This window comes from Epinephelus fuscoguttatus, linkage group LG12 (genome assembly GCF_011397635.1).
Source record: "Epinephelus fuscoguttatus linkage group LG12, E.fuscoguttatus.final_Chr_v1".
NCBI lineage: Eukaryota > Metazoa > Chordata > Actinopteri > Perciformes > Serranidae > Epinephelus > Epinephelus fuscoguttatus.
In genome coordinates this window covers 26,728,971-26,750,915 of record NC_064763.1, presented here as the reverse complement: position 1 = coordinate 26,750,915, position 21,945 = coordinate 26,728,971, and the positions used below count along the sequence as shown (strand labels likewise).

Genomic DNA, 21,945 nt, shown 5'->3' with positions numbered 1-21,945 from the left:
AGTCTGGCAATGTTATAGGGCAATTTCAAATTGGTGGAATACTCTTAACAAGCTCCCTCTACATGACTTTGACTTACGACTAGGTCATTTCTCTGAACCTCCCTATTGGTGCCCATCATTTCAGTTGATGCTGCAGTTACACTGTACATACCTCAAACATATTTTCTTTTAGATAAATTACTACAAACAAATGCACACAGGAAATCTGGGGGCCTTCAGAGGCGACTGATTAAGCTTTGGTGAGAGGACGCCCAGTAAAGAAGCCATGTGAGACCTCAAGTATAGCATGTAGTACCTCGGATGTGACTGGGTGATTATGAGCGACTTTGATAGTGAAGTGTGTGTGTGTGTGTGTGTGTGTGTGTGTGTGTGTGTAGTAGCCTGTTTGCATGGCCTTGTCATGCTGCCCTTGCTTGGTAGGATAACTATCAAAGGTCTTGGACCCTTATGTTTGCTGTGCCTGTTCGAAAACTTTTAACCTCACCCACGTTTACCTGATATAAACCGGCTACCTCAAACAGATCAAGACACAATAAACCAACACTGCTTGAGAGAGCGAAGGCTGGATATTTTCTATGTACTGCAAGAGTGTTTTGACATGGCCTTAAACTGTGAGATGTCCAGATCTTGCATCGAATTTATTAACAGCGTTCTGTCTCCTACTGAGGAAATCAAAGACAAAAACAATGCTAGTGAGTGGAAAGGTGGCTCTTGCAGTAAATTTGAGTTGCCTGCAGCCTGACCACAGCAATGGCATGATATTGAAGAGAATGATTAAATATAGCATCGTTATTATTATTTATTCAGAATGTATAATGCCTTGACGTCTCTCCTGTAAGTGAGAGTGGTTTGTATGTTTGTTACATCTTCAAATAAAATGTGATTCAACTGAATCTGTCTGTGTGATGACGTGATTTTACTGACCCAATAAAAAAACAGGAGGGTTTTATTCGCAGTCAATCAAGTTTTTATTAACATTCCAAGTTAAATTACTAACGCACCCTCGCTTTCATTCATCTCTACCACTCACATCCAACAGAGCACACAGTAAGATACTGTTCAAGTTCAGGTGAGCAAACACTACAAGATTTCTTTGATTCATTATTTAGAAAAAAAACAACACATCCATTCAGGCCACGTTTTTCAGCAAAGTATGAAAACAAAAAACACTTATCTGTGTGTATCGGCCTGTCCTGGGCTTAATACATATAAAAATCTTGTAGTGTGCATCCACTCTAAGACATTCATTTACACGCACACACACACACACACACACACACACACACACACACACACACACACACAAACTGAGATAAAACGTTTCACATACAGGTCCAGCTGATCCCTGCCAAGCACACATACATAACATTTTCTCTTCAGTCAATCACACACACACACCCACAAGCCATAACGTCCTTAAAGGGTCTGATATCTTCAAATGAGACATGAGACAAATATTTCAAGACACATGCATGCATACACGTCCACACATCATTCACACGAACACCAGCTGCTTTGAGGGGAAGTGATTGATTTCCAGGATTTTGTACTTGTGGCCAGGCTGAGGTCTAAAGGTCAGCCGTGGGTCCGCTTACGAGGCTGCTTTTGCCGCCGCGGTTTCAAGATGACGTAGCGCCTGTAGGTGGTGTGATGATCTGATATAAATGGGATGTAGAACGCTCTGAAGAGGGGAGACGACCTGAGAGAGAAGTATTTCTTATTAACAAACTTGCATCAGCCTCTTTTAGGCCTTAGTGCAGAGGAGAAATTTAAATATTAAGCAGATACTTCTTATTCTTTCCAGTCTGTATTCTGGGCCTTCTTTAACCTTTTATAAATTTAGAAATGTATATTTGTATGAACTTCAGAAGACTTGATAGCCATTATTTCTGTGCAAATTCTGCATTTGTGAACATACCTTGAGGCTTGAAGGAAAGGCTTATAGGCGATGACGTTCCACTCCTCTTTGTTGGCTGAATAACGTGGCTCCAGCGGCGTCTCTTCATCTATGTCCAGATCTACTAAGTAGTGGCACTGCCGTAAATCCACCTGCCCAGAGCACAAATTTCACAATTAAAATGCAACTGCTATTGAGTGCAGTGTCCATGTGTCAACACGTGTATGAGCAACTTACATATCTGGTCGGCTCCTCCAGGTTCTGGTCGTTCATATTCGCTGGGATGATCTGTGTGGCCAGAGGACCAGACGCGTACGGCTGAGGCAGCTGCCCTTTAAACTCAGACTGAATGAAGTGCAGTTGCCAGCTGGGGATTAGAACCAGAAACTATTAGCAGATGACACAGTCACATCTGGAAATGGCATATACACTTTCCATACTTTATTAGACATTGAATAGCTGCGTAGGAATCTTGGATACTGACTTGTGCGGTAGCAGGAAGCTGCTTGGAAAGCGGTACCACTCTTTGCCAACACACACACTGACAGGTCTGCCTTCAGGGACTGAGTGAAGAGTCGGATCCTTGGCGATGCGATGGAACTCTGGGTACAGGTCCAGAGGGGCGTGGTAGCCTGTAGACAGAGGAAAAATCTCATATCATCCATCTTGAAGTGTTGCTTTTGTTGCCTGACACTGTTCCTTACACTGAGAGTAGTGTCTGTGTGTACACACACCTCTGAAGAGAGCAACAGACCGAGACAGTGACAGCACTGTGAAGACCGCAACTGCGCTTAGAGCCAACCAGTTGGAGGAGACGGTGTAGTGCTCCAGTCGATACCGCTGGAACAGGAAGTGGTAGCATTTCTGCAAAAAATAAAATCAATCTGTTACAACTCAGTATTTACAGATTCTAAAAAAGGGTCTGCTGAAGTTTTGCTACTAGAACCAAAATTGGAAAAACATACCTGTAGAGAGGAGAGGGCTACTGCTCCGCTGAGGCAGATGAGAGGGTAGATGGGAAACAGAAAACGCTCCTCTTTATGAGGTCTTGTGAAGAAAACCAACATCCACAGGTACATGGGAGACAGAGTCAGCCAGTATGGACGGCCCAGGTTCTGTACTGCAGAAAACACACGTGTGCACAAGCATGTGAAGTTACACGAAAAGCTGCTTCAAGAATTTACAACACAGCAAATAAACTCTTTAAACATGTGTTAGATTAGATTAATGTCTAGTTATTGCTGCAAACTTATGATGCCAATACTAAGCAGGACTCAGGTACAGGACATTTTTAATGGCAGGGTACAACAGTTTTGTAATAGCATCAGTTAATAGGTACAGGAACCATCACATAAGCTTTCAATATGTTCCCCAGAATAACTTGTTAAATACATGAAACAATGGGGGAAAGTACCCAAGTGCGTCACACCCACACCTCTTATTATTATGACACATACTGCTCTGCTGAGGCAGACGCCTAATGACCTTTCAGTCCCCCAAAAAGGGCAGGCAATGACAACAGTTAGTCTTTTTTTTAGTGCTGGTGTATAAAAACGAATTGTCCTCACCATTGAACCTGTGTAACAGTGTCTCCATGAGAGCTGTGAGTGGCAGAGAGAACAGTGCCAGAGCAAACACCAGGTTGAAGTTCAGGATCCCATTTGCAAAGTAGAAATGCCACGGCTCTGTACCTGAAAATTAAACAATGAAAAACATGCAAAATATTACAGATAATGTAAAGACAATCACAACAAAGACAATACAAAGTTACTGCAAGAGTTACTTAACGAGAAAATCCACAGACGAGACGGTTAAAGAATTTGTTATAACAGGTGAAACACTGACTAATGATGGTGGAGACACAAGCCCAGAGGTCCTTTACATATTTTGTAACTGTCTGTGAATTAAGCCTATGTCTATTTACAACCTGCTGGCACACTGTCAAAGATCTGATATGATAGTGTTGATGCGCCCTCTACAGTCCACTATAAACAGTGCAGCTTTAAATTTTTCAGGTTTTTAATTTAAGATCCATCCGCTCCATTCTGACTCCTCACTTCCAGTACTGTTTAGAAAAAACAAACTGTTAATGGTGCATTTAACTGTTGCTTGACAACACTACTCATGGAAATGTCGCTGGCTGAGGAATTCTATTTCTGATGCTCTGTCTAACTGATCAGTTCTAGGAGAGTCCTACTGTTTTCTTGCTGTGATTTAAGATTGTTCACCTATAAAAAAGATTAGAGCTTATATATTGCATTTTGTTTATACTTCATACTGTGAATCTCTTCACATCTCTTGGCCAGTTGTGCACATTTCTGCACAAACTACCACTTCTAAAAAATGAAATGAAAGGAAATTGGATGCTGATTCTGATTTTCGCACAGCACATTAAACAACGATCACGGGCTGTTGGCTTGTGGCTGTAATAAAACCTGGTATGGCACAAAGCAGTTTTAATCATGCAGACTCTTTGCTCTGCAGTCGCTGTAATAAAGCACATGCCCTAGAAAATGGCTCCGTGTAATATGCAGAATTAGATAATATGAAAATGTTGTTTCTCTTCAACAAAATGAAACATAATAAAAAGCACTTTATGACAAAATAGAGGGAGCGTGTGTTCCCGAGCTGAATGAGCAACATCAGATTCTGTTTTTTGCCAACAAGATATAAAATGATACAGTAGTGATGTGTGCTTTTTGTATATTACCATACAGATCAGGTCCGTGTGGTGTGAAGACGTTATACAGCAGAATATTGAGCGGAGCAATGACCAGTTTGCCATAAAAGAAAGAGTCTACTGCCATGAGGGGTACCTGAGAAACACACACAGGATAAACACAGAGGAAAAGTGATAGACCCTTATACATTTACCTTTCACAACATAAACACGATATTGTGTAATTTTTGAAGAATTTCACACGCAAATATATACAGTGTATGCATATTTACCATGACAATGTCTTTGTTATATTATTTTCTGTATGACATATTAATGACTAACTCTCCAACACTGTCCTGCACACACTGCAGCTGTGACACTGCAAATAATCTCATATACAGGCACCTTTGTCCTGTAATATGCAAATTTAAAGTTTTAAAAATACATTCTCACCAGCAGCAGAAGCAGAGCGACAGCCGACCAGGTGATAAAACTTTTCCACTGCCTCTTTAACACCAGCAGGTCGAAGGCGATCGGAATCCTGCAGGGAAAATAAAGTATAGCTTCATTAAGAGTAATAAATTTCGACGAGCCTGTCTGGAGGGGGAAAGGTATAGCTGACAAATAGGCATTTTAGTGTATTATCTTACCCGACCAGAGCGGAGAATGGCCATCCAACGATGGCGCCAGCAGCCACACCCATGATGGCTAACGGAGTTGAGTCCTGAAACCACCCCGTCATGGCAACCAGCGTTGTGTACATACAGAAAGAGGAAGGCAGGAATGCTGAGGAGCAAGAACATAAGAGGATGATCACAAAAAATGAGCAGCAAGCCACAAACCTGAGTCAATATGTTACCTCTGCAAAGCCTTACTCATCCAACTTTCATTTGAGCACAACAACAAAAAATATTCCTTCTTAAATGTATACTGCACACTGTACACGTGGCAGTTCTGCTCCATATTTTTGATCAGTGTGCTGATTTGGCAATAAAAACGACAGACAAATACAGCTCTTTAATAAGTTACTCGAAAAATCTGGAAGGCAAACACCTGGAAAAGACAGAACCTAGAAACGTAGTAGAGATGAAAGTGAGTAGAAAAAGAGTAAAAAATACAGAATGGTGAGAAATGACAACAGAGATGGAAACGGATTAACTAAGCGAATAAATCTGACCAACCTGCAGATGAGCAGAACATTCCCGTGCTCAGGACAAGGAATGCCAACATCAGACGGCCCACATGCAAACCAAACTTCTTACAAACTGCCCTGTCAGACACACAAACCAAACTGTTAACTTCCATATCATATATAGATATTTATAAAGAAACATCTAGTCAATCACCACAAAACTCTTAAGCCAAAGTGCTTACAGTAAGATGCCTACTTTAATTTATTTAAGAGGAGCGTAAACTCACTTGTAGAAATAGAGCTCACAGACACAGCAGGAGAACGCTAAGACACATCGTACAAAGTAGAACACCAACACCTGCAAGAGTCACAACACAAGCCTGAAACCTCTGCAAATACTCCAGCATTATGACATACACGTCTCTATAATAGAATAGTGGAATACTTACCTTGTTTGTCTGTAGAACATGGGCGTGTAAACAAGCAGGCAGAGCATGTAACCACAGGTAAGTGTAGGACCTGATGGCGTACAATGGAGAATATTCCCACGTTTGCATCCCTGTGCCGTACAGCAGGTAGTGCATCTGTCAAAACAGTCAACAATTGCAGATTACTGGAACAACAAAGAGATTCTGACACAGATATAAGAAGATCCCTGCCACAAATGACAGCGAGCTGCACTTGAGGATGTCTGATAGTAGTGAGTGGCACTCACAGGCTCCCAGTAGTTGAACGTCTCATCACAGTCTGAGATGTTGCTGAGCAAAGCTGCGCAGAAGCGTGCGGAGAGCAGGCATTTAAATGCAGTCGAACCTTCTGGAGCCCATACCTGACCTCCCCGACTTATTGATCTATTTAAAAAAAAAAAAACAACAAAAAAAACCCACAGATGTAAAAATGCAAAATACCACAGAATAATACATGCATTATTATCAAAATCTGTTTCAGCAAAATGTATTTAACAACATCAAAATGTACTTCAATAGTTTATCATGTCTGCTTTGTGCATATTTAATAGAAGATGACCCAGTCTCGTTAGCCATCAACAGCAACCTAATGAAGCTGTACACTGGCCTTTGATGCTTCTCTGTGTGTTTTAACATAATGCAGGCTTAACTGATTGATGTTTCCACTGCACCTGCTTTTAATAAAACACCAATAAAGGCCCCCATTATGGTAATCATTTCAGAGCTGGCTACTTAATATGCCCTTAATTACAAAATTAAGCATTTGGTGGAACACAAAGTAAATGTCAGCTCACAGCGGAGGACAGATAAACCTGTATTACTCCGAGGACTGAAAGACAGAGAAAACACAAATGAACTATGTCTGAGCAATATCACAACTGTATCAAAAGGCCTATTAAGACTAATTATATGTTATGCAGTGGCACAGCTGTCCTCCACTGCTCTCTGCTTTCCAGTTTTTCACAATTAGCGGCCTGTTTGGTGTCTGTTTTCAGCTCCTGGCTCTTCCCTGTTTTAAGTCGTGTGAGCACGTGTACATTTTACAGATGTAATTAGGGATTACAGCCGATATTGTCTTTAAAATTAAATATCGGAATCTGCAAACATGCTGATAATATCAGTATGTCATCGAATGAATATTATATACATTAGAAAGTATTGTATTTCATGTCTCCATCTGCCGGTGGGTCATCACGATAAGGGTATGCATGCATAATCAGGGTGGGCAATATGGCCATAAAATAATATCACAATATTTCATGGTATTTTTGTGATAATGATATTCTTGAGGATATAAAAAATAGTAGAACAAATGTATTATTAATCTAACAACACTGAATGGCAACAAAATAATTGATAAACAGTTTGCCGTCAAATATTCAGTAAAAACTAAACATAAATTAACATTTCTTTAGATTGTGAACAACAACAGTAACTCAGAGTGAGATTCAAATTCTGTTTATAATAATATTGGTTAAACAAAACAAAATCTACCAGAAATTACACATTTAATCAGCTCCCAAATACAAAAACAAGTACCCTAGGATCTATATATATAAATCAACAGGTGATTTCCTTCTTTTAGTAAAATCCTAAATGTTTGAGTTGTTCTTTTTTTCAACTGGACCTTTATGCTCTGCCATTTCTCTTCTGATCATCACGCTGTAACCTGTGACAGGCTGTTATGATGCCAGAACTATCGCACAGTCACATATATGTAGTTTTTGGTCGAGCCACGAGTGTCACATAGGTTTACATTACCAATAATTTATGACAAAATCACTTGATGACACTGACTCTAGTGTGCACACAGCGAGAGAGGAGAGGGAGAGACACTGTGCTGCTGCCGGAGGAGCCGCTGAATGAGTTCCCTCTGAGTCTAAGACGCCACAGTTTATGACACGCTGCTGAAGCTGCTCCTCTTTTTAGAACCATAGCTGAGTCAGTCATAATTTCACTTTCAGCCACGCTTGTTGTTGCCGTGCGCAACAGTATGACATCAATATATCAACAAGTCTAAATATCGTTGGTATCACGATACAAATTTTTCATATATTATAAATTATACCAGTATTATCATGAACAATATGATATGGCACACCTCTAATGCATAATATGATGTTAATCCCACTACAGAGGAGATCACTAATATTAGGTGGGGAAAAAGTGGAAATATCAATATTGGTTTTGGTTATCGGTCAAATGAGTTGTTACATATCGGCATATCACATATCGGCAAAAAATCCAACATCGTGCATCTCTATATGTCATATATTTATATATTTTGATGTTGAATCTAAAACCTTTAATTCATCCATTCATTTGCATAACCACTTATCTTGTTAAGGGTCGCAGGGGAGCTGGAGCCTATCCCAGCTGACACTGGGAGACAGGCGGGGTGCACCCTGGACAGGTCGCCAGAGTATCTGTTTTCACACTAGTCGTTTAGTACAGTCATAAAAGCATGCCACATTGTATTTCACTACACATGTTGTCTGTACTGCATGTGACAAACTTTTAAATCATGGAATCTGAAACCTATAGTTACATCATTTGTAGTTTCTAGTGGGGCGCTTACAATGAGCAGATTGCTGAGGATGTCAGACACCACATTATCTGTGGAAACACACTTTACTTATTTCCATTACCTATCAGTGCTCATTATAGTTAGGCTACCTCCCAGATGTGGACAGCTGTATGCTTACTCTAGAAGCATGTCAGTATGGTAACAGTGATAACCTCCACTCCTCCTTGTGTCCGGCAGTGTTCCCTCCTGTTCACACCCCTCATCAGATTAGCCGGCTCAGATGCAGCTTAGCATTGATCCTCACGTTACGTTTTGTTATGACACGTCATCCCATAGACTGATAGCAGTTATTTAAAGGATTTCAGCAAATATCAACAACAGCAATTACTGATCTGAAATAAACGTTTATGCCCGTGCTGAGCACCAGTTGACCCACTGGTTGTCAGATATCATAAACCTGGCAGGGTGACAGCTGGAGGGGATGAATGAAGAACACCAGGTAACCCAACTGCGTTATATTATAAACATACTTTAATAAAACACGCAACTAACTAAGCGGAAACACAACTTAACAGCCACTGTACTTCACCCTGCTGTAAACTCATAGTCCTCTATGTTGTTTGGTGAACGTTATCAACCGTTGATATCTTGTTGTTGTGATCCAAACTTGCCTAACGTGTCAAAGGAGCTAGCTAGCTTAGCTTCCCCCGCTCGAGCTGTCAGTCAGACCGGGGATGGAGCCCGCAGCACCGGCGTCTCCTCTCCCGGCTCATACTCACTCTTGTCGGGTCTCTGTGGTTTTACTGTCATCACCGCCCTTGTCCTCTTTCGGTGGCCGCGCCTCGGCGGGGACGTTCACGTTGTTTGCATCTTGTCTGCTGCCTCGCCTGGTTCGCTGCCGAAGCGCCTTGGCCGCCATGTTTTCCGATTCTGCACCCGAGTGACACTTCGGTAATTTCCGCCGCTGTCCGGTTATTGACACCTCTCATCATCACAGTGAATGAATGGTAGTGGTCTCAGGATGAAACCTCTGTCAGGTGCACTCAGCTTTTAACCTTGTTCTTATCATATATTCTTATGATATATTTTGTTGTCCTTATCTATTTATTTATTTTTTATGATTATTTTTATTAGGTTTCAGCCAAAGTTTCATTTTTCATCACTGACAAACAACCTTACTATCACAATCCAATAATAATAACAATAATAATAGTAATAATAATAATAATAATAAACATCATCACCAACAAAACAATCACATACAAATTACTAGCCAAGTCCAGTTCAGAGGAGTCCACCGTGTCCAAGACGGGTTGCCATATTCTAATAAATCCCTAATATTGTCATGAAGAGTGTAAGTCATTTTTTCCAGAGGGATAGTTCCCTGTACCTCCTCATACCAGTTGTCCATTGCAGAGACTTCCTTCGAGTTAATAATCTGAGGATTGTCCTCCTTGCTTTGTGCAAGAGTATGCATATGTGCAATCCTACCCCTCAGTCATGGTGTACAATGAAGCCTGTGTAGAGTTTTAAATTGCACCTCTCTATCGGTATTACATCTCAAAATACTATGTGATGCCCAAACGTTTTCTTTGTCCTTATTTTTAAGAGGAATGTGTAAAAAACCCATACACCTGACTGAGGAATGGAGTTTTAAAAAATAGCAACCTCTCAAGGAAATAGGGATATGTAACCCCCACAAATGACATGTTAATAAACATCAGCCACTTACTCGTGTATCTTTACAGCCCTTGGTCAGTTTCCTGGAAAGTACTACTAATTACTTTGGGTAAAATACAGTGTGTAGAGTCTTTTAGTAAGAGCAGCACTTTCTTTCCAGGAAACGCAGGAAATCATGAATTCCTAGTCACCCAAAGCCTCAAACATAACATCAGAGGAACAGTGGTGGACAGTCTACAATGTTGCACTTACTTAAAGGTCCAATGTGTGAGATTTAGGGGGCTATGTTTGCAGAAATTGCATATAATATAATAAGTATGTTTCTTCAGTGTATAATCATCTGGGTCACAACTCACAAACACATCCTGTCTCTCCTGTGAGGCTAAGAAAAGAGTGGTTACTGCAACATTTTCACCAGGTTTGGATCATGGTGATTTGCTGTACATGAATGCATCTGCACATTGTTTGCACGTTAGATACTGCATATCATGGTGCATTAAGATTTGTTACAAAATGTAAAGTCCTTATCATCACTGGACGCTTTATTCCAGGGCAGGTCGGCCATCTTTGAGCTTTTGTAGGCTCAGTCACTGGTGTTTGTTCATTTATAAAGCCATACAGGGTAAACTCCCTTCGTATGGTTGTACTACTTTATACTTCTACTTCACTGTATTTCATACTGAAATGTACTTTGTACTTCACTATATTTATTTAGTTGCTATATTTGCTGGTTACTTTGATTTTGATCAACTTCTTACATATGATGCAGTTTTTATAGATTTAAGGTTATGCATACCCTCACAGGTGTTTTCAGTTATGCTGCCCAAATAAACCTACTCAGGTTGGAGTTGTATGAAGCTATAATGGGATTTATAGTAAGGTCGACATGTACTTATAAGAATAATAGAGCTGTAAATTGCCCCGCAACAAAAATTGATGATTAACAAATGACAAAAATGTATTTTTTGTGTTGTTGCACATGATAATAATAACTTGTGTGAACAGATTTGGGAAGTTTCAGGTTACATATTTTGAATCAAAGAGTATTTTTACACTGAGGTATTGGACCCAGTTTTACTTAAGTGAAGGATCTGAGTACTTCCACCACTGCAGAGGGATAAACTGGCTTTGCTTGTTTCTTGTTGACAGAGTTAACTGATTTCAGGGCTGTTTTATTGCAAAATATTTGCTTGTGTGCTTTGTCACAGCATGTACTCCATGTGATTTTTACAATTTTACAATATTTGATAGACCACAACTTTATTTTAAATAACATGTTTATTATATGACAATGAAAACACACAGACACACAGAATGCCAATCACAATTCAAATATATATAGCACACAATGCCTCAACTACTGTAAACACTGTTCATGTACAGTTTTGCAGATTATACGCTTATAATTTGCTTGCAGTTACAAACTGACTTGTAGTTATAATGTCTCTGAAAAAAATAAGAGTTTCAATCCCTGATCCTCCTGAATCCAAATGTCGCTACCTGATGGTGACTTGCAACCTAGACGTAAGAAGGGATTCCAGGTCTTTATGAAACTTGAGGGCTTGTGTGTGTGAGAGAGCGTGTGTGTGTGACTGGTAGGTGAGTCTGTAACAGTAACTAGTCTGGCTAAGGTCAGGATGTGAGAACATGTCGATGAGTTTGACATGCTCCACAGTCCCATGACTGGCCTCTCTGATCACAGCATGGAACTTCCTCTCCTCCCACGTCGGCCCTGTCCAGAAGCTGATGTCAAAGCTGAAGTGCTCGGGGAACAGGGAGAATGGGCGGAAAGGTTTCCCTGGCGATGGGCAGAGTGCAAAGTGCTGTAAAAAGCGTGGGTCGTGTGACCACAGCAGCCGCCAGTCGGGGAGTGAGAACAGAAGCACTGCGAGGAGGTCCAAATTTAGGGACACGGTGACGCTGACGTCTTTGATGTTGTCACTTTCATTGCTTGCTGACACCCTGCCAACCAAACCCATTGGCTGTGCCATCAGACGCACACCTCCCTGCTCTGTGACTAGGGAGACCCCATAAGGAACGAGCAGTGTTTCCAGCCTTTGCCCGAGCAATTTGATTGGCTCACATTCTGAAATGAAATCACCTCTGAAGAGAAGCTCGTGAAAGGCAGGCAGAGCCCAGTGGTTGACGGGCACATTCCTGAACACCAGGCCACTAATGCCAAATAACAAGCTGGGGACACCATTACAGCCCCCAGACGGCCCGTCCTTCTTATGTCCTTCAACTTCAACACTTTTATTATTTCCCTCATCCTCCCCGTGACTCTCTGCATCATTAATCAACTCTTTTTTAGTTAGAAGCTCTTCCATTTGAGGGAGCAGTGTTGGACGCAGCATATAAAGACCGCTTTCCCCTTCAGGATCAACATCAAGAGAGCATGTGGACCGTAAGCTCTCAGCTGCTTTGCTCCTCACCTTGTCCATTTTATCTGAGGTAGCACATGTGGCCGACAGAGTGTCTTGTGTGTCTGTGTGTCCCCGGCTGTCCGAACACATCAGGTGATCTTTTTCTTTGCCTGTAAAGGTTTGAGCATCAGAGTTGAGGTCCTTCTGAAGCGGCTGGACCCAGTAGCAGTGTGCAATGTCGACGTCACAGCAGCATGCCTGCAGCTGTTTGGCCGTGAGGAGGAAGGGAATGGTCTCTGTCGCCATGGAGACAGACCACTTCTCCGCCAGTCCTTTGAGAAGAAAATCTTGCACCAACCTGACAGGGTGGACAGAACCTGAGCAGAGAAATCCCCTGATCAAAGAGAAGAGACATGTGGTTATGTAACTTTTCCTTGCATCTGAGGTTTATTATACTCAAACAACCCGACAGACTCTGTGTTACCATACCTGAATATGTAATCACTGAGCTCGGCTGGGATGTTGTACTGAACTTTGTCCCCTTCAACGACCTCCTCCACCTTACATATCTGAGCAGGGGTGTACGGGAGGCTGCGAGTAAACACGTGGACCAAACCTTTCTCCACATGAAAGCCTTTATCCTGGCTCCTGTATGACAGCAGCACCATCATTAGAGAGTGGCAGTATGCAAACGCACATCACACACACACACACACACACACACACACACACACACACACACACACACACACACACACACAGGGCTGTTTCTATTTATACCACAGTAACACTCACCTTTACTCCTTACCTGTATCCAGTGCACTTGTAGCTCTGGTATCTCTCACTTTCAAACGGATGGACATCACTGAGGATCAGGTGTGCCTCTGCTGCCATGGCAGCCACCTGCCAGCTGTTGTGCCACTCTCGCTTCGGCTGGTCCGCTGGTGTCCCACCCTGTCCGTTGCACAAGGACACATGAACCTCCCCGTCTTCAGACAACACTTGAACACAACTGGAGGCACAGAAAAACAAACATGAGTGTGTCGTCACAGAAAACAGAAGGTATCAATAGCCACTATAATAATCAGAGTTTCATTGCAGATACCAAAATGAATCTTTTTTTAGGATACCTTAGTTTGAGAAATATAAATGTGTTTTTCTGAAATGTTGATTGATATCTAGACTCAAACAGCCATAAGAGAGCTTAAATAAATAAATCAAACTGACAAACTGGACATAAATCAAGAACCGTCTGATCAAAGAAATAACATTTGATGCCATCTTTTAGTACTCGACAGCTGTCAATACTTTGTGTTACAGACTATCAATTTATCCAGTCATATCAATTCTGAATATTTTAAATGCTTTCAATACTAGCATCTATACACCTGAACCAGCTGCGCTTTCTCGCTCTTTCTTATGATTAATATTTACTACAGCCATTCTGCTGTCCTGCTACTAACAAAGAAAATAAGTCGTTGTCATTATGATGTAGCCTTGTTATATTTATCTTTTAAAAAAAAATTGACATTGTATGCCTTTAATGTCAAGTAAGTGCCCTTGGTATAAAAAAAAATAGTATTTAATATCATTTTTTTCAAGGTATTATATAAAAGATGGAAATTCCAGTCTTGTGACAACACTACTACAGAAAAATTCAGTCAGAACAATGAAACAAATCTCAGGTCTGATACCTGGTTCTATTCATAATTTGTAGTTATTGAGCTAAATATTGCAAAACCAGCATTAGGAAGTGTCATAAATGTGCTGCACCAGAGTAAAATTTTAAATCAGTGGTTTAAAAAAGGAAGTTTGGATGGAAACGAAACACTGTGAAAAGGGGGGGAAAAATCTATTAAGATCCAGCCTTCTTTTTTTTTGTTTAAGTATTTCAAGATGTAAAATGAACTTGAATAATTAATGTTATATTTCTTTAGTGTTGAGGAGTAACTACTTAAATTTCAAATTAAATGTAATCAGTTACAGTTGCTGAGAAAAAATATATAATGAAATTGCAGGTACTTATCAAAAGGTTGGTGATTACAAAGGAGTTACATTTGAATATATTTTTTTCTGCATAAAATTTATTCATAAAATATAATATTCATTCTGTTGCTCTGAATCTTTGCACCATACAGGAATGCCTTCTTTTGGCATAGTCCATTTCTGGACACTTTTCGGCTTTATTACCCAGTTTAAAACATTTGTTGGTAAAGTAGTCAATTATGATAACTTACAAAATTTTGAGGAAATAATTAAAGTAGTTACATTAGTCGTTATATTTTTAACTGGCTAAATAGTGATCTGTAACCCATTATGTTTCAAAAATAGCCTTTCCAACACTGTAATTCCATTAACATCTGCTGACACTGTGTAACACGATTTATTTGGTGGAATTTAGAGAGATCTCTGACATTCATACCTGAGGAAGAAGCGTTTGAGAAGTTTTCTGTTCTTTTTAACCCCACTTTTTCTCCCGCAATGAGGAAAGTTAAACACCACCCGGTCAAATAGACGACCCTGAAGAGACGCACATTCCTCCAGCTTTGTGCAGTCCACCTCGAAAAGCACAACTCCGCCTGTTCAACACATGAGAAAATAAAAGTGAGCCACAAAATACAGCTCAGCACAAAATGACAGTACTCACAAACCCGTACCAGAGTCCTTGATGATCTTAATGTTATTGGCTGCGCCCTCATGCCGCAGTGCCTCCTCCTGATGCTGCAGGCAAGTGGCCGTAATGCTGGTCTCTGTCTCGGAGTATTGCTGGCTCACAGAGGCAGAAAACGAGAAGTTCCCTTCTCCCACCAGCAATATGGACCGTGAAGGAGACATGTCCAGTCCAACTGGAAATGAAGGACACACAAAAACTCAATTCCCTGAAGGTTAAGCTGAATTTTATCGCATTAAGTGCGAAAGAAAGAGAAGCGCGTAGGAGGGTCAATGACCACGTTACACCGCCAGTCTTCTTCACGGTTTAATATAGCCTAATCGTAATAATTGCATATTTTAGTAAATAATGTCCGTATCTTGTGTCTGAGACGGCCTCGACTGAATAACAAAGAATAAATGGACTGTGATGTAGTTTAGAGCCAGTGACCTTCTCCTGCTCCCCGGCGCTGCAGTACATGAAAGCCGAATAATATTATCTCACCTGTGGCAGCTTGCGCTGAGCGCTGTGTCACAGATACAGTAGTCCGATGAGAAACAAATTTCAGGAACTTTACGCTGATTCCCCGAGCAGTCAGAAAACAAACCTAACATATTTTAAATTAATTTTAGGCTGTTATAATGTATAGTTGTTATTCTATCAATATTACCAATGAGTTGGCTGTTTTATACATATAATTGTAAAAGCGTAATTTCTGAGACCCCAGAACGGCCGTCGTGTTTCCAGTCGGACACATTTGCAGGGTGACACCTCACATCTGGAGGAGGGAGCTATTTGCAGCATCAGTTTATCCCAGCATCAATTATCTTCGCGTTTTAGTGTTTTATCCATGAAAAATTCCACCTGACAGTTTTTCAGATGCGTCATTTTCAGTTCCGCTCGGGATTTTAACGTCTCTCGCTAACACCGGAAGTAGGTAGTACAACAGCTAGCACACTGATTGTGTTTTTTCTGATGCTAAGGTCATGCTAGCTAACGGTATTGCTGCACCTGCACATGAAAACAGCAGATTGGCTTGCATGATGCACATAAACGTCATCACTCTTGCCATTAAAGTCTTAAATCCAGTATAAACCAATTTAAATTACTAGCAAATAAAAAAAAAAGAAGTAAGGTTACACTCTTGATTCTATGCCTATCTTTAACCTCTGAGTGTTGGTGTTTGTACAATAATGGACTATTATATATATATTTTTGCTCTGGAATATGTCTTTTATTCTCTCTTTAAATTGTATTTCAGGGTATGGTTCATGCTTGCATCTGTCATCTTCATGTAAGACAGAGTATGGCTTTAAACAGTGCAGGTACAGGCTGCAGGTGGGAAAAAATAAATGGATCACAGCATCATCATAAATCTCTCCTTTGACTCTCTGTGTCTTATAGGAAGTGTTGCGCCCACATGGGCAGCGTTCTGGCTTTGTCTTCCGGTCCGGGCCATCAGAACTGGCCTTTCTCTTCGGACCCCCCTCCTTCTCGCTGGGACGCACATCCTGCTCACTGGGACAGTCCACCACGCTGGGAGAGGAGAGATGGCCGCCTACCCAACCCTGGCAGCTTTCACTCTCTCCACAGGAGCTGCAAAGGTATTTCTTGCTGAAAAATAAGCAATGTCGAGTTCACGCAACGTGGTTAAAGAGATGCTGCTGACCACAGGGCAGGAAATACATAGAGAAAAGTAATAAAGTTGTAATGGTTGTGATCTGACTGTTTTTCTCCCCAGATGTGTTTCCTCAGCAGATTGAGGGAGTCAAGATGATCCTTAATAAAACTCTGAGTAGTTTCTTTAAGGTGAGTCTTCCAACCACATTAATTCACATTCAAACAATTTGTTGTGAAGAATATAAGGGTGTAAATCTCTCACATCTGAAAATGTTATAACGCTTAATATGATGCATGTGTTTGCTTCCAGGTCAGTCATACTCTCCACCTCAGTGCTGTTAGCCCTTCGTACTATCGATTCCACGTGGAGCATCTGCAGTCTGACGATTACAGCAAGGACAAGGTCAAGCACGAGTCAACTCATAATAAATATGTTCCCACTACTTACTGTGCTTAGCTGTTCAGAACGTTGGGGAGTTGACAGGTTGCATCTTGGTCCTTCCTCACATTTCAGGATGCCCCAGCATTGATTGGCGAGATGGACTCTTCAGGCAGTCTGAACGCTCACGCTCTGCTGCATCTCACTGAGCGCGTACGAGCCAGAACAGTGTTTCAGGTGAGATCCTAGTGTCTGTCTCTTTCGACATGGCTGTCACTGCACAGTCACTTTACTTAACACAAAATAAACGCTGCAGTTTGCTGCAGACAACTTCATGTATAAACTGGTTGATTGTGTTTCAGACCCAGCAGTCCCAGTTTGTAACATGGCAGTTTGAAACAGAGTACAGAGGGAATGACTTCACCGCTGCTGTGACGGTAGCCAACCCTGACATCCTGAGAGAGTCAGGTGAGAAGTGACACCGTGAGCGTCACTTTTTACATTTTTACCGTCAGTAGTGATGACATGCATGCTATAAGTGTCCAATGGACACTTATGGAAAGCGCGACTACAATCAGTCAGATGTTTTGTTTTTTTTTTCACTGAATATACAACTGTCAACGTGATACATTGTTGTTGATATTTTTAATGATCTAATCTATTATGCTTCTGTGTTTGTTCCTCCTGCACAGTTATCCTTGTGGCACACTTCCTGCAGAGTGTGTCCTCTGGGTTGGTTTTAGGAGGGGAGCTGGTCTACCATCGGGGCCGAGCAGAGGAAGGAGGAATTCTTACTTTGGCTGGACAGTACTCAAGTGAGATTTCATGACCCAGTATCTTTCTGATCTGCTTTGTTTGATTGTGCAGCCGTGGTTTCATCTTTTTTCTATGTCTCCACGCAGGACCAAACTGGGTGGCAACGCTGAATGCTGGGAAAGGAGGGGCCCATGCTAGCTACTATCATAGAGCCAACAAACAGGTACAGTAAATGGCATCATACTATGGAGGATAAAAATGACATAAGTATCAATAATAAATGAAATAAACGTATAAATAAACACAGGAATAAATCGATAAGTATAGAATTACAAAAATAAATAAATACAGAAAAGAATAAATAAATGCTTAAATAAATTTTAAAATTAATAAATACATGCAAAAGATGAGACCTCCTTCCTCATTAAAATGCAAACAAAAATTTATAAATAAATAAATATAGTTTTACAAAAATATAGAAATTAATTTAAGATATTTATTTATTACCTATGTATTTATCAACATTTATTAATTATTTTTTATTTATGTATTAATTTCCATATTGATTTTAACATTCATTTATTTATTCAAATATTATTTATCTATTTGTTTCTGTATATATTTAGGCATTTATGTATTCTTATTTTTTGCATTTATCTAAAAAAAAAAAAAAGTTTAAAAAGGTTATTTATTTATTTACTCCTGTATTTATTCATACATTTATTTATATATTTCCATTTTTTTCAATTAAGCCTCTCTCTATATATTTATTTCTGTATTTATTCTTGTATTTATTTTTTAATCACTGTATTTATTAATACTTTATTTATGTATTGATATGTAGGTCAGTTTTCGTCATGCACACCATTTACTTAAGGTGCATATTGCAAATGTGCGTCTGCATGTGTTTGTGTCACCAGATCCAAATCGGGGTGGAGTTTGAAGCCAGTACCAGGACGCAGGAGACCACAACCTCATTTGGGTACCAGATGGAACTCCCAGAGGCCAATATGGTCTTTCGAGGTAAATTTTCTTTCTCAGTCAAACATCATGCTGAATGAAAACTACTAAAAAGAGTAAAAGAGTACAGTATATGAGACCTTTTTTGTGTGTTTATTCAGGTATGATAAACAGTCGATGCATAATAGGAGGTGTTTTGGAGAAGCGTCTGACCCCGCTCCCTGCCACCCTGATTATGGGTGCCTTTGTAAATCACAGAGGTGACAAGCTGCAAGTAGGTCTCGGGGTCAATGTGGGATAATCCTCCACAAACCCCTGCTGGAGTTACAACTTGCTGTCAGGACATCCATCCAGAGACCTGTTTCAGAGGCTTTATAACGACCTGATCTTTCAAGGTAAAACACGTCCTACAAACCAACTGAATATCGTGGATTTTTTTGATTGTTGAAGCCCAAACATGGGACTTGCAACCTACCTCTCAAAATGGAGGTGATGTTTTCTGATTGGATTAAGCAGGAGAAATGGATGAAGATTTTGTGGGACTCAACAACTGGAGATGCGTTACTGGTCCACCTGAAACCAGACTGCACATCACCTTCTGGACAATGGAAACAGTGAGGACAGGAGGCGTACTGTACTGTAAACTGAAAATAACTAAAGGTTTTATACTGTAGATGGTCAAAAAGAGTCTTAATGTATATAGATTATATTGAAAGATAACTGTGTTTCTCATGTTTTAACCCACTAACTATCATTCTTGTTTACCTGACCTCTCTGCTGACCATTTTTTAAAGAAAAATTAGCTTGTACGATGCATTCCAACATCCATACTATTTAGTATGACAGAGAAAGATTGAGTGTGTTCCAACACATAGTAAGTCAAATGCAATATACCAAAAAAATACCAGAATGTCCTGCTCTATCCAGTTGGCAGTATGCAAACAATCGATAAGGTGTGCAAGTTACCTTAGAAGGTAAAATGACATACATTGTTAAGTAACAACAGCAGAGCTCTCCAGGGTGACTCCCGTCTCTTGTGAGCTGGGCAAATGGCGTTTGTTGTATCTCCAAGATAACGGCTGTGCTCTAAATCACTTACTTTTCTTTTGACTTCAAATTTTGTCTCTGGACTGCAACAGTTACATGAGCAAGAGGGTCAAAGCTCATGGCGCAATGTTATGATGAAGTAGTACGTCCTAGTTGTATGCATACTCTATGCAACAGTACGTACTTTGTCAGGGCAGCTGCAGTGTGTACTGAGAAGAAAAAGAAAAAGAAAAAGTGATTCGGAACACAGCCAAAGAAACAGGAAACCCATGTAGGGTAGATGATACAAATGACCAAATTCATATTATTCATTTCTTAATGTTCATATTGGCTTACAGTTTTTAACCCAACCCTCATGCCTGGAGGATCAATAGGAAAACAAAGTGGTCAGCAGAAATGTGAAATGGGTAAAATCATGCTAAAATGCCAGTGTGATCCTTAAAATCGAGTGTATGAATAAGTGTGTGTCTGATTGTATGCACATCTTTTTTTCTTTCGCCAGCATATAAACCAGTGTGAGATTCCTCACATGAGCAAACAGCCTGTTGACTGTAAGAGCAAAGGTGCTGCTCCATATACACTAACCTCCTGCAGAGGGATGAGAGAAAGGCGATGCACTGACTCCACTGAGCCAGGACTGTACTGTATGTATGTAGATGAAGGCATGTGAAAACACTGACCTGTATGCAACCTGCACTACTCACGCTGCTTCAGGGCTGCTCCAGTCCTGTTAAACATAAGAAATGTTGCATATGTATTATTTCTACTTTATGTTATATAAGCATAGAGATGAGTGGAGGGGAGTGACTGTCTTTTTGGACTTAATTTATTAAAGATGTTATTTCTATCATAGTTACTGTTCTTTCTTTTTCAGCATTATTATGTAATATATTGCGGTTCTGTAGCTACATTGTGTTTTAAAGATCCTCTAATCAATATTTTTAGTTTGAATTATGGATAAAATATCTACAAGTACTATGAAAGGGGTCACTCATAGTGACAAACCAACAGAAAGTTACCTGAGGGCCTTTACACACCAAGGGCATGAGTTAAAAAGGACGTGAAAATGCAGAATACTCACCTGCAGAACAAATTATGCATCAACTATTTGTACCGGATCTGTGGTTTGGCGCAGCTTCTGCAGTGATGCGGGCTCTACGCCGGACCGTCGTGGTGAAGAGGGAGCTGAGCCGGAAGGTGAAACTTTCGATTCACTGGTTCATCTACGTCCCAACGCTCACCTATGGTCATGAGCTCTGGGTAATGACGGAAAGAATGAGATTGCAGATACAAGCGGCAGAAATGAGTTTCCTCTGAGGATTGACTGGGCTCAGCCTTAGAGTGGAGGGAGCTCAAAGTAGAGCCGCTGCTCCTCCGCATCAGAGGGAGTCAGTTGAGGTGGTTCAGGCATCTGATCAGGAGGGAGAGAATGGAGATAACATGCAGCAAGTGGTTGCAGGAATCGAGCCTGTGGCTGCCCCGGCAAGGACATAGCCTTTGCATAGGGGGAGCCCGCTCTACCAGGTGAGCTACTCAGCGCCCCTTTTAGCTCGTTGTTCTGGTTCCATGTTCACAGTTTAGCATCCAGAAAGCTAAAAAGCCAAATAATTTCCCCAGGAATTGTTGGAGACCAAAACAAAGCTAAAAGGAGAGTGGATATGGGGCATTTATAAGATGTCCAGAAGCACTAAAGACTCCAAATTAATGTTAATGTTGCTCCATGTTTGCTGTATGTATGCATGTAAGTTGCTCTTCCCCCTGTGGATTCATGAAGCAGATTCATAAAGCCCCAGAATTCACACAAA

The 21,945-nt window shown here is 40.7% G+C and overlaps 3 protein-coding genes across 4 annotated transcripts; 1 reads left to right on the top strand and 2 right to left on the bottom strand.

Annotated features, from left to right (window-relative positions):
- Positions 1–956: 956 nt before the first annotated feature.
- On the bottom strand, positions 957–9,612 carry alg9 (ALG9 alpha-1,2-mannosyltransferase). Its single transcript, XM_049592807.1, has 15 exons — positions 9,465–9,612; positions 6,407–6,542; positions 6,141–6,275; positions 5,979–6,049; positions 5,741–5,829; positions 5,210–5,345; positions 5,013–5,100; positions 4,608–4,713; positions 3,466–3,588; positions 2,863–3,017; positions 2,632–2,761; positions 2,382–2,529; positions 2,135–2,264; positions 1,919–2,049; positions 957–1,699 (listed from the first exon to the last, which is right to left on the bottom strand). The coding sequence occupies exons 1-15, from the start codon at positions 9,602–9,604 to the stop codon at positions 1,576–1,578; spliced, it is 1,842 nt and encodes a 613-aa protein (XP_049448764.1). The 5' UTR covers positions 9,605–9,612; the 3' UTR covers positions 957–1,575.
- A 2,044-nt stretch (positions 9,613–11,656) lies between these two features.
- Positions 11,657–15,909, bottom strand: fdxacb1 (ferredoxin-fold anticodon binding domain containing 1). The gene is made up of 6 exons (XM_049591967.1): positions 15,883–15,909; positions 15,386–15,574; positions 15,151–15,307; positions 13,537–13,740; positions 13,218–13,376; positions 11,657–13,122 (listed from the first exon to the last, which is right to left on the bottom strand). Exons 2-6 carry the CDS (start codon positions 15,561–15,563, stop codon positions 11,862–11,864), a joined length of 1,959 nt encoding a protein of 652 aa, XP_049447924.1. The 5' UTR covers positions 15,564–15,574; positions 15,883–15,909; the 3' UTR covers positions 11,657–11,861.
- A 246-nt stretch (positions 15,910–16,155) lies between these two features.
- Positions 16,156–21,047, top strand: si:dkey-71l1.1 (uncharacterized protein LOC569883 homolog). 2 transcript variants are annotated; one of them, XM_049591966.1, is made up of 10 exons: positions 16,156–16,315; positions 16,783–16,982; positions 17,120–17,187; positions 17,309–17,401; positions 17,513–17,614; positions 17,740–17,845; positions 18,070–18,192; positions 18,280–18,356; positions 19,054–19,156; positions 19,255–21,047. In XM_049591966.1, the coding sequence occupies exons 2-10, from the start codon at positions 16,799–16,801 to the stop codon at positions 19,392–19,394; spliced, it is 996 nt and encodes a 331-aa protein (XP_049447923.1). In that variant the 5' UTR covers positions 16,156–16,315; positions 16,783–16,798; the 3' UTR covers positions 19,395–21,047. The 2 variants fall into 2 exon arrangements, with proteins under 2 accessions (XP_049447923.1, XP_049447922.1); XM_049591965.1 differs by having other exon boundaries at positions 16,156–16,311; positions 19,255–21,046.
- The last annotated feature ends 898 nt before the right edge of the window (positions 21,048–21,945 follow it).